Source organism: Chlorocebus sabaeus, chromosome 3 (assembly GCF_047675955.1).
Source record: "Chlorocebus sabaeus isolate Y175 chromosome 3, mChlSab1.0.hap1, whole genome shotgun sequence".
Lineage (NCBI taxonomy): Eukaryota > Metazoa > Chordata > Mammalia > Primates > Cercopithecidae > Chlorocebus > Chlorocebus sabaeus.
The window spans coordinates 60,740,470-60,752,899 of NC_132906.1; the positions used below are offsets into that span (position 1 = coordinate 60,740,470).

The following is a 12,430-nucleotide window of genomic DNA, read 5'->3' on the forward strand; positions in this document are numbered from 1 at the left end:
GACAGAGGCAGGGCCCGGAAAGCTTTACAAAAGTTGATTCTGGGCAAACAAATATCAGGTGAAGATTAGGAACCGGCAACTTGCTTAAGCAGTCAGTATTAAAACTTTTGCATAAGGCGTGGCAGTGGTGCGCGAGAGAATCCGCTTCTCGGCGCTAAGGCTGTTTTCAAGCCTCGGGTTCAGATAACACTCTGGAAAGAAGACCCCGGCGCGTACTCCCGCGTCGAATACAATGGAGTCCCTCTCCCCACAGTCAGCGCGCGCGCGCGCGCACACACACACACACACACACACACACGATCCTTTAGTTTCATATAAGCAAATGAAACAATTGAAACATATCTGTTTTATTTAAAACTGGGATGAAAGCGTCTGCCGTTCAAGGGCGTCAAAGGCGTCACATTAAGATAAATTTTCAGAAGAAACGCAAGCCCTCGGGAAATACCTCTGCCCAGAGTCAAATGGATCCTACCTGCTTTCTTAAATGCCTGCATTTCCAATGCTAACTCATACAACACATTTTACGATTGTGCAAAGTGCAAGACAGTTGAGCCCCAATGTCAGCCTCGGAGCTCCTTGTCACATTCAGCTTCTTTTTCTTTCTCTTTCTTTCATCACAACAACGCTATGGTGAAGTCACTTAAGTGATCAAAATTAACATAAATCATTATTAGTTATTAGGATTTGCTCTAAATTACACTGTGAATATCGTACCAGCCCCATCTGCCGCCCCTGCTCTCGCAGCAATAGATTGCAGATAAAATAAATGTCCTTACCCCATTAGAAGGTTCCTGTCTCTGTAGCCAAAAGCCAAACAAAAGCAATAAATACCGGGCTTTTTCTCTCCACTATTCAGCTGTGACTCTTTTCATCAGCTCTTCCTCTAGAAAAGCTCAATAGCTGCCTGAAAATATTGCATTTTATATCACCAAAGGGCGATTAATATTGCATTAACTGTATTTAACATTTTTTAAGCGCGAGTAATCTACAATGAGTTAGTTTTCCGTTAGTAAGGACAGGGGGTATCAGAACTACTGCAGACCACTTAAGATATCTGTACGATTGTATTATTTGTCTCACACGTAGATAAATAAATATATATATATATACACACACACACACATACACATATATGGTTAGAGTGTACCACGATGTTTGAAGTGAAAGAGGCCGTGCTAATGGTCTGCTTAAAGTATTCTGACACTGTCTGGAGACAACCAGGTCTCTGCCTTCATTAAATGTTTATTGTCAACACTTGGTGGGGGCGGGGAGAGGGAGAACTGGTTTAAGTGAATTTCCACGGCTGGAAATTGGCAACACTTTGTTTTATTCTAATCTATGTCTACAAAAGTTTGTACATATTATACTGCATTGAGGCCAGGCGTCAGAGGTATAAAACAAACTTTGGTTTGTAATTCCTTTTACCTAATCAATGTGAGGAGTCTCTCTTCCTCCACCACACCTTTTGACAACTTTCGTTCCACGCTGTTTTTTGTTTGTTTGTTTGTTTTTGTCCCCCCCCCCCCCCCAATCTGAAAGCAGCTATCTTTCGCTGATGAGGCTTGGGAAGGGGACTAGGACGTGGGCGCTTCTCCTCCCCAGCCGTTGGTTCGCGGGAGCGGGATGCTGGTCTCAACACTAGGGCTATATCGGTTTCTCACCGAACTGAGATTTTCAAATTCAGCTTTGCGATTCAGGATCCCACTGAATTCCCCGGGACGAAAGCCTATAACGGCCAGGCTGCATTTCCCCCCGGGTATAAATCCTTGCCGGATAAATTCAAATCTGTAGCAGGGTTTTGGTAACATGCACCTTAGCAACAAAACAAAAGCCAAGCTCGTATGCCTCCCAATTCTTTTCAAAACGTGTACGGCAGTTGTGAAAGTTTTGTGGTGCTTGAGGAGACTGTTGACTTACGCACCTGGGGAGAGGATTTTTTTAACCGCTTTGAGATACTGGTCCATCCTTTCTCTCTCAGAACGTCCTCAAGAGCACGTAAGAGTTGGAGCGGACCTCCGGGAGCGCCTAATTTTGAGCCGCGGAACTTCTGTCCACGTCTCCGAGACCAGGCGCGCGCCAACACGCATGTGCGGGCTCTGCGCGCTCTCCGCGCGCTTCTTCCTTCCCGGCTCCCTACGGTGCGCACCCGCTGGCCGCTCTGCGCACGCGCGCTGGATGCCCCGGCCTAGGGCAGTTAACCTTCTCGGGTTCTCCCGGGCCCAGCCGAATCCACCCCAGGGCCAGCAGGCCGGTGGCTGTGCTGCAGTCCGAGCTGAGCTGCCACCTCGGGCAGCGGGAAGCCTGTGGGCTGCTGTTTCTCCAGGCAGACGTCTGAGGGGTGCAGGCAGGAAGCGCCGTGGTCCCTTCGCAGCCGCCCGGAGAACCGCGGCTGGTGCCCTTGAAGGCGCTGGGACGCCAGGGTTGGGTGGGTGGGTGAACAAGAACCCTGCGTGAGTGAGGGGAGGGCGGGTCCCCTCCTGGCTTCAAATTCAACCCAATCAGCTCTGCCTGTGGTTTGAAACTGCACACGCCGACCCACCCGCCCCAAAGTCTGAAAGTTATGCCCGGGAGACCTGCAAGCTGCGGAGTGCAGCTGGAGAGGGAGCTGCCCCACGAGGCAGCCTCCAAAATAACTCTCGGAGTCGGAACAGCGCTGGGCCGCTGAAGTTTGCAGCCTCCGATCCGCGACCCGCCCTGCAGATCCACCGGGTTTCGGGGAGGGAATCGGGGGGCTGCCCGTCCTCCCATAAAGCTGACTTGACAACAATTACGAAAGTTTTTAATTAGCTTCTTATCATTCATTTTATTAATTTCCAGAACTCTCTGGCCATAAATTATTCAAAGGGTAAGCCAACCCGAGTGGGGCGGCCGCCCGCCTTCCCCACACGCGCCGGGCTGGCTCTGGCCGCTCTGCTCACCCGGTGCCCTGTGAGCTAGCCCCGTGCCAGAAGCCGCGGTGGCACGATGGTTTGATCAAACATTAAATAACGTAATGTTTGCGACACGGCTTATCTCGCAAGTGGAAAAGGGGACCTCGTGAGAATTAGAATTCGGCTGCTATTTTAAAAAATCAATTAAGCTTGCGGTCTTTTTTGAAACAGCTCGAAAGGACCGCGTGGCTGTCATCGTGGCGCTAAGACTGAGATGGCAATAACACTGATGGCAAAACTGTACCAGTATTAATTGTCATCACCTTTATCATCCCACCAAGGCCGTTCGAATGGGGTGGGAAACGCTAGTTTTAGCCAGGATCAGATGCCCCAGTTCCAACTTCACGGACGAAAAGCTGCGAAAGCCTACCAACGTGAAAGATGAGTAGGGATGCTTCACGCAGGTGCCAGGTGCGATCAGGAGAGGCAGGGGCGGCGGGGCAGGGGCAGAGGGCAGGGCTCGCTCAGTGAGTCCTAAGGGCTTGGGGCGCCCTATTCTGTCACGTGCCCGGCCACGTGTAGGAACCCAACCGAAGTAGTCTCATTATCACAAGAAAACAAAAATCGATACAATCATGGCAGTGGGTGCCTACAGTTTATTTATGAAAGTGTAATCGAAGTTGAGAGCAATTTCAGAACACGCATTAAACAAAAATTATTCAGAAGTTAGTTGATGGGTCTTGAGGACATCATTTTTTTTAGACCTACAGAAGGAACAGGACCTGGAGCTAGAAATGGGGAAAAGAGGAAATTTAAGACAAATGGATGGCATAAATGTGGCAGATGATTTAATGCTTATTTGTCTTTTGCTTTTCCTATTCCACCGCCGCCGCCGCCTGGATTTCCTCAGAAGCTGAAATGCAAACGGAGCCCAATTTTCCCACTCTCTCAAACTTATTTTGAGATTATTCTTTAAAAGAATCCAAGACATACATTTAATCATATTCACCCCAAAATTGGTGGAGGAATCCGCTTAGGGTGAACTTCTCTTCAGAATTAGAAAACTTTGAAAGGCCAAACTATCACTGATTGACACCCACTTCAATGATAGTTTGGCCTCTTCAGGAGGTCACTTTTTGTTTTTTTTATGGATTGACAGTTAAAGGCGTCTTAGAAAATAGTCTTATTACTCCTTCAAGCCATATATAGATTCACTCACCAGAAAGCAAAGCATTTTTTTTGTTTGTTTTGCAGTTTCCTACTACATAAAATAGGAAATTCATTTTCATGATGTTTTATTAACATAATACTCTTATTTTTACTTGGTAAGGGTTTATTTAAAGCAAATCCTTAAATTCTTAATACCTACATTGGTCATTATTATGTAATACACATGTATTTGCCTGCAACATTTCTGCTTGAGGCAGACTTAAACAAACAAACAAACAAAACAACAACAACAACAAAAAAAACACCCTTTGTAAATCTTTTCATTTGTTCAGTCCTGGTTTTCCAACAATGAAATCCAGTCATACTTTTCTATAGAAAAACTTTTTTTTTTTTACAAATGCATTTTATTTAAAACTGATGATATTTCAAGTCAATAACAACAAAAACAACTCAACTTTTTATGGAAGAGTTCTATTTTTAAAAATACCTCTAGTGCTTTTTTTTTTAAACAACTGTTTAAAATCACAGCTTTTAAAATGTACTATTCTTTTTGAACATCAAGTGTTTTGCTTCACAGATTTGCCGGTGATATTAAAAAGATTTGGCTAAAATGACTTCAGATGATATAATCCCAGCTCTTAAGAAACTTTGTACATCTGGCATCTGATCTAGTCCCAAGTTACCAAGAAATAGAGATTCTCTGGTCACTCTGGAGCAGTAGGTGGCACACTAAATGTTTTAAAATGTATTAACCTCCAAAGAAAAGTCATTTAGTTACTAGGTGTTTTTAGGCTAGAATATCATATCTAAACCTCCAAATGCCTCTGTCCCTGACCCTAAATTTAAATGTTTTTTGGGTGCCTGGTTATTTATTGGTTTTCACCACTCTGGATCAAGTGCTGTGGTTTAAGAGTTTCTGCAGTTAAAAAATAATAACTTCTACAAACACAGGCAACTAATATAGAATTCATTTTATTTAGAGCACCACTTTTCATGAGTTATCTGAAAGCGAATTCTGATTCAGCAAAAAAATACATCATTCTCAATCTTTCCCCTCTTTTCATCCCCCTTCAACACCCTCCCCTCCCCCCATTTCTTTGTGTTTTTTTGTTTGGTTGGTTGGTTGGTTGGTTGGGGGTTTTTTTGGCTATATTGTCTCATTTGTTGAAAGGTTCTACCAGGACCTGGCCCAGTATAAACACAAAAATGCACCCAAATCATAAAACTGCTCTTCTTTCAGTTATGTTTTATTTGTAAGTGTACTGGGACACATCCCCCTGTTGTATTTTGGCGCACAGAATTGGTTCTGATAGAAGTAGGGGAGGGGAAAGGTAAAAGAGAAAAGACATAACCAAGGAGAAAGCTCAGCAGACGTACATGGACAGGTAGATCAATCCGTGAGACATTTCAGGATGAACACTGGCAGTTTGTAACCACTGTGTGAGTGTGTGCATTAAATAAAATATTTACAATAATCTTCCTTTTTTTCTTTTCCTTTGAATACAAGAATATGACAAAAATGTGTTTTCAGTGGAAACAGGCAGTAGATTGTGAAATCACACTATCCACGAAACGGTCTACCAGAAAGCTAGCCCAGTTTAGTGCTCAGTTTCAAATGCATAGAATGTTTGCCCTGCAAACAATGATATACAACATAATTAAATAAATAATGCCTAACCAGAGTGAGACCTAATTGTGTTTCTTTCCACACCTTTCAGATCATGCATGATTTCAGTCTTGTTAATCGGCAGGTTTTTTCTTTTCTCATTTGTTCTGTTTTCAATGTTTTAGTTATGATTAAAGGATGGTAACAAACCATCTCCACAAGAGATCCAAAGAGTATCTTGTACACAAAGCAGGCATTTTACCTAACCACCTTCAACAATCTTATTTTTTAAAATCCACCAGCAGCTTGTAAGGTACCTGATTATTACTATGAAATACTATACATGATTTTCTATTTGGGAGACTGGTAGTGCAAATTAAAGTTCTTGCTACCCAACATTTATCCCCAGTAATAAATGACTCTTGAATAATAAGAACAAGTAAAAGGAAACACAGTTGTTCTGTTTTCCCCCAACATGCAGACCTCTTTGAAACAAATGGGGGTGGGGGCACTTTAAATCTGTCCTCTTTTCTGGGATTTAGGTGATTTTCTCACAGCCAAGTCCTACTCCAACAGAAAGCAGGAACTTCTCAACATTTCTATAATTTCATGTTCTCCAAGAGAAGAAGAAAGGGGACCTAGAAGAGCAAGATGAGACAGTATTTCTCCTAATAACTTTCACCCCATCAGTCTATTTGAATCAACAGGAAAAAAAAAAAAAATCAGTAGTTTAAACCTCTCTAAAAAATAAAAAATAAAACTGAAAGGGTAAAAGTTCTATGAGTGGGAAAAAAGCTTATTTTGAAATTGTCTAAAACTGTATCTTTGACATAAGAGAAAAAAAAAAAAAGAAAACTGTTGTTAAAATTGTTTCATTTTCCTAGAATAAGATATTTCGAAGTCCCGGAATTCTGCTTTTTAGTTAGCTCAAAGACTATGCCCCGCTCTCCAAAGACCCCCACCCCACCAGGACCAGGCCACCAGAGTGTAGGCAGGGCCAGGGGAAAACTTGGATTCCACCTAAGCAAGCAGCCAGGCTCCCCCTGACCCTCTCTTTTCAGCTGTGCTCCCACTCACTTCCCGGGATTGGAGAGCAGCCATTGGCTTCTCACTGGAACAGAGGAAATAAAGAGGATATGGATGGGGTGGAGGTGAGATTTAGAGGGAAAAATTAAACACGCAGACAGAACAACTAGCTTTGATACCAGAACTTCAACTTCCGGCTCATTTGGTTTTCGTTTTTTGACTCAGTTTGTGTGTGTAGGGTTGGGGAGGTGGTAATAATGGTGGTGCTCTTTTTTCTCTTCCATGGGGGGAAATGAAGCTGCAGATTATGGCTCCCCGGAGTTAAAATTTCTAAAGTATTTTCCTTTGCTTTTGTTCTGTTTTGTTTTAGTTTGTCTTTATTTGTCTAGTTTTTGGTGGTTGGTAGGTTTGTTTTTGTACATAGTTCCTTGGTCCCCAGGAGATTTAGGTAAGTGTCTCTGGTCAAAAACAGTCCATTTTCCTATCCTTCCCGCGTCTCCCCCCACCCAAACCCCAGAACCATCCTGCTCCTTAAAACCCCTGCTCGGGCCTCCTCTTTCCTTCCCCCCACTCCCCACTCATCCTAATGCTCTCCCGTTTCTCCCCTACCCTATACTCCAATCCCCACAGCCAGCACCCCAGTCCTCAAGGCTGGGGGACAGCAAAGGCAGGAAAATCAGAGAGAGGGTGGAGGAAAGAGAGCGAGGAGGGACTCCCCAAACGCAGGCAGGATAACGGACACTCCAAATCCGAGGGGAGGCAAGCAGAGGAAAGCCCCCCAAAAATGCCTCCTCAGCTCCCCACTCTGTCCCGCCCGACACCTCCCAACCCCCTCAGTAAGTGGCAGAGAATTTCATCCGCTTCTGCTTCTGTCTCTGGTTGCAAAACCACACCCGCACCACATTCTTTTTGAGGTCCAGTTTCTCGGCGATGGCGGCGATCTTCTCGGACGAGGGCCGGGGCTGCACGGCGAAGTAGGCCTCGAGGGAGCGCTTCTCGGGCGCGGCGATGGAAGTCCGCTTGCGCTTCTTCTCTCCGCCGTTGAAGAGCTCGGGCTTGTTCATTTTCTCGCGCTGGGCGCCCTCGGCCTCCTCGAGCCACGCCTGCAGGATGGGCTTGAGCGCGATCATGTTGTTGTGCGAGAGCGTGAGCGACTCGAACCTGCAGATGGTGCTCTGGCTGAGTGAGCCCACGCCCGGGATCTTGAGGTTGGCCAACGCCGAGCCCACGTCGGCCTGCGTCACGCCCAGCTTGATGCGCCGCTGCTTGAAGCGCTCGGCGAACGCCTCGAGCTCGCGCGGGTCCGTGTCCGAGTCGCAGATGGACGCCAGGCCCGCCGCGCCCACCACGGCCGCAGCCGCCGACGCCGCCGCCACCTGCCCGGCCGCCGCCGCCGCCGCCGCCGCTGCCGCGCCGTGGTGCGCCGCCGCCGCCACCAGCCCGGGGTGCGGCAGCCCGGACGGCATGTTCATGGCGGCCGCCGCCGCAGGGTGCGACAGGTGGCCCAGGCTGTGCATATGCGGGTGTGGGTGCGCGGAGCCGCCCAGGAGCCCGCCGCCCGGGCCGCCGCCGCCGCCCCCCGGGCCGCCGCCGCCGCCGCCGCCCCCGGGGCCGCCGCCGCCCGGGCCGCCGCCGCCACCGGGGCCGCCACCGCCCCCCGGGCCGTCGTGGGCGCCGCCACCGCCGCCCGCCGCGCCCGCGCCGCCCGCGCCGGCCATGAGCGCGAGAGACGGCGAGGAGATGTGGTCCAGCAGATCGCCGGGCTCCAGCGCCTGGTGGTGGTGGTGGTGGTGGTGGTGGTGCGCCAGCGGCACGGTGGAAGTGGACGTGCACGGCACGCTGTTCATCGTGTGGTACGTGGCGTCCGGCTTGAAAGGATGGCTCTTGCCCTGGGACACGGCGATGTCCACGGCCGCCAGCGCCTCGGCCCGCGCCAGCAGCGTCTCGTCCAGGCTGGCGAAGAGGTTGCTCTGCAGCTGCAGGCGACACAAACCAAACCAAACCAAACCAAAAAAAAAAACCACAAAACCAAAAGAGCAAAACAAAACAACAGAAGAAACACACACACAAGCCGGAAAGCACAGCATGCGAAGGGCAAACACAAAGCAACCAAAGTAACAACGGGGTTGGGGGCGGCGGAGAGCGGGAAAGATGGAGAAGGGGGCACATTGGCGACCAGGCAGGGGGACAGACGAGAAGGGATAGGAGCCGTGGAGAGGACGACAGAAGTAGGGAGAAAGGAGGACACAAGAACACATTCCGGGAACGGGCGTGGGAGACGAAAAAGAAGGGGGAAAAGAAGAAGAAGAAATGGAAATGTAACTCGTAGCTGGGGACCCGTGTCACACACCCGAGCACGCACAGAGACCGCCTTTCTGAGGCATGAAATTAACAGAGAAAGTGCAGGGAAGTCGAGAGTCCTGGCCCTAGCGCTCCCCACTCCGATCGCAGGCGCCCGACGCGGAGGCAGAGGCACACAGGAACAAGACATTAAGCGCCGCCGGACAAAACGTGCCTCGCAGCGGGATTGCTCTACACCCCCTGCCCGCAGTTCCCCGCACCGGGACCTGCACACACCAGCCCCCGACATGCAGCGTCTCGGAGACCGGGAGGGGCGGGCGCGCGGGCCGGGGCCGCGGGCGTGGGGCGCTTACCGGCGGCGTGGGCAGGCAGGCCCGCCGGATGGCCTCGGAGCTGGAGTGCAGCGACGGGTACTTGTGCTCAGGGAGGGTGGGATGCATGGCAAAGTGAGGCTGCTTGCTGTTCATGGACATCATCTTGGCGGCTTGGCATGTATATCCACAAACACTCCGAAAGTCCGCGGGAAAGTGCGTACGCGGGCTCACCCGGCCTCCCTTCCGAGACTGCAGCCCCGGCGGTCGCGGCGGCGGGTGGCGGCCGCGCCGCGGGCTGCTGCTACTGCTCCTGCTGCTGCCGGGGGCTCCCTCTGATCGCGCAGAGCGCCGCGCGCCGGCCTCACGGTCCTGCTTCTCCGAGAGCTCTAGCCCCGCGCGCCGACGGGATGCACTCCTCTTACACCTGAGCCCCACTTCTCGCGGCCGTCCTGGGGAGCTCTCGCGAGAGCTCGCGGCCCCACCGCGCTGACAGGCATCAGCTGTCTCCGTCTGTCTGGCGCGCGCTCTCCTTCTCGGCGGCGCCGTGCGTCTGCGCGCGCGCGCGCTCGTCCGGCTGCTACCGGCGAGTGGAAGCCGCTCTTATAGTGACCACCAGCAAGGACAGCGCAGGTGATGCACCTGTAGCTACCCGGGCATGCGCACTGCCCGCCTCACCTTTCCCACCGCGGTCTGGAAAGATCAGAAGGTCGAGCTATTGTCTAAGGGTGGACACCTTTTAGAAGAAAAAAGACGAGATGAGCGCACGCCACTCTGTGTGTTTTTTTGTTTGTTTGTTTCTTCCCCCTGATCGCAAGCCCTGAATATATGCGCATTACTTAGGCACTTCTCCTCCCTGGGATGCCTAACAAGCTGTTATATAATGTATACAGCTGGGTATTTGTATGTTAAATTATGCCCGCGCATTCCTCTGTATACAGTATAAATAACAACACAGAAATGCAGAAGGTGCTGTCTTTTGCTGCAAGAACCTGTTTCTTTCAACGTTTATAAATAGGTTCCTGGAGAATAATCGCGGTGACAGACATTTGTTTGAAGCAGTCAGACGCTATTGATTTCCATATAATTTAATTTCCTCCGCATACTTTTTGTTGTTGTTGTTGTGAATATAACTGTGTCAGGCACCGCCAGTGACAGCCACTTAGGAGCCACAAGGAGCGTGTGCTTTCTACTCGGGAAAAGCTGTTGAAATGAAATTGTGCATTTCTCTTACTGTTTGTCTCCTTCAACCGTGTACAAACCCACGTTTCAAACGAGCTCCGGGTGATCTAAGGCTTCTAGTAATCAAAAGGAAAAAATAGTTAACAGGGTGTAGTTGGGATCCTTCCTCCCCTCAGCGTACACACACACACACACACACACACACTTTATGCTGGGAACTCCGGGAAAACTGCTTCAGAGAAAAGGGAATAAGATGTTGAAAAGAACTTTCTTTTCCCTGCCATCGTTTTGGCTTTTCGCCTCTTATCTCTGCTTGTATACACACACACACACACACACACACACACACACACACACAATATATATATATTTTTTCAATAGGAGACAGATCAAGCTAACTTATAGGAAAACTTGATTCAAAAATATTAAATCAAGCCAATTTGAAAGAACGGGTACAAGCTCTGGTCCAGTTTTTAAATTGTTAAAACATTATTGTGAAATTAAGACCTAAAAAGAATAAATCAATTAGCCAACCCGTTATATGGCCCTTATGTGGCAGCAGATCAAAAGCCTCCCAGGGGAGCCACAGTTCAGGTGCGAAAGTCCCCAGAGACCGAGCACTTGCTCGCGGTGATAATAACCTAACAGCCCAGATGTTATCACATCTGCAGCAAGAGAGCTGGAGAGCAGCAAGGGGCTGCTTATGGAAAGCCGAGATCAGATACATAATCTTTTTGGTCTCTCTCACACCAAGGAGGTCTGTATTTCCACCAAAGAGAGATCTCATTTCTATAACCCTAAATTTGCGTTCCCGTGGATTTTATCTTTCCTCTGCACAAACGCATGTGTATTTAGCGTACCCACTCACCTACTCAGATTCCAAGAAGAGCCCACAGGCGTCACCATGGCTTTTTTTCTTTCTTTTCATGTTCCCCCCCCCCACCCCCTCCCTTCCTTCCAGCTCCAGAGGGAAGTGAGAAGGATGTTCACTTGCTGGTGAGAGAAGGAGCTGGCTTCATCCATTATGCAGTCCCCTGGGAGCGCTAAATGCAACTTTATCTCAACGGGGAGTGGACGATGAGCAGGACGTCGCTAGAGGGAAAGAGTGAGTCCTAAGGCAGTCATCACACCGGCAGTCCGGGCTTAACCTAATCCTTCCTGACACCCCTGGTGGCAGTTCCCTGCACTCTCTTTTGAGGGGAAAGAAAAGGTCCCCACACAGGGTGAGGGCCTGGAGCCTGCTCCTCCCCTCTCAAGGAAGCGCTGGTCTTTAGGGACCCTGAAGGGTACAGGGGCGACAGAAAGACAAACAGTACAGGTTTGTGGCCAGGTGGGGCCTCTGAGAGCGCAGTGAGCTCCTGAGTACCCAAAAGGCACCCCGGTTCACCCTGCAACCCTGGGAGGCTTCCAATAAACCCTCCAACCCTGGGAGACTTCCAATAAACCCAGCGGAGAGATGTCAGTTTAGCCTGAAGTTAGGAGTTAGTCTCACCAAGATTTCCTTCCCTGTTTACCTCTCTTTTGACAACAGGAATACCCCACCTTGGGGTGAGGACAGATCTTTGCTCGGGATATTGGGTGTTTTGATGGGACCAGAAATACGAGGGCGATGGGTACAATCCTCCCTCCCACTCCCACCATGGATAGGAAGCCCATCTAGGACACATCCAACTTCACTATGGCACTTAGTGCGGGGTTTGTCACAGGAAAAGTACACCACCAAACAACGCATGCGTGTAAGAAGGAAGAGAGGCCAGTTTCAGGTAGTCTGGGGAAGAGATGGTGGCCTAGGGGCTGTTCAACAATCCAGGGCTGGTTGGAGATTGCAGGAAGATGCTTGGGGGAGGGTGGTCTATATTCTCCTTAAAAAGGAGGGGTGTGTTTTCCCCAGGCAGAACTGTAAATTTTGATTCCAGCCTGTTCTTTTTCAGGAGCCAATTATTTCACTCCTCCCTCATTAACTT

The 12,430-nt window shown here is 49.4% G+C and overlaps 1 protein-coding gene across 1 annotated transcript; it reads right to left on the reverse strand.

Annotated features, from left to right (window-relative positions):
- Positions 1–4,110: 4,110 nt before the first annotated feature.
- On the reverse strand, positions 4,111–9,722 carry POU4F1 (POU class 4 homeobox 1). Its single transcript, XM_038007776.2, has 2 exons — positions 9,327–9,722; positions 4,111–8,648 (listed from the first exon to the last, which is right to left on the reverse strand). The coding sequence occupies exons 1-2, from the start codon at positions 9,447–9,449 to the stop codon at positions 7,506–7,508; spliced, it is 1,266 nt and encodes a 421-aa protein (XP_037863704.2). The 5' UTR covers positions 9,450–9,722; the 3' UTR covers positions 4,111–7,505.
- Between the last annotated feature and the right edge of the window lie 2,708 nt (positions 9,723–12,430).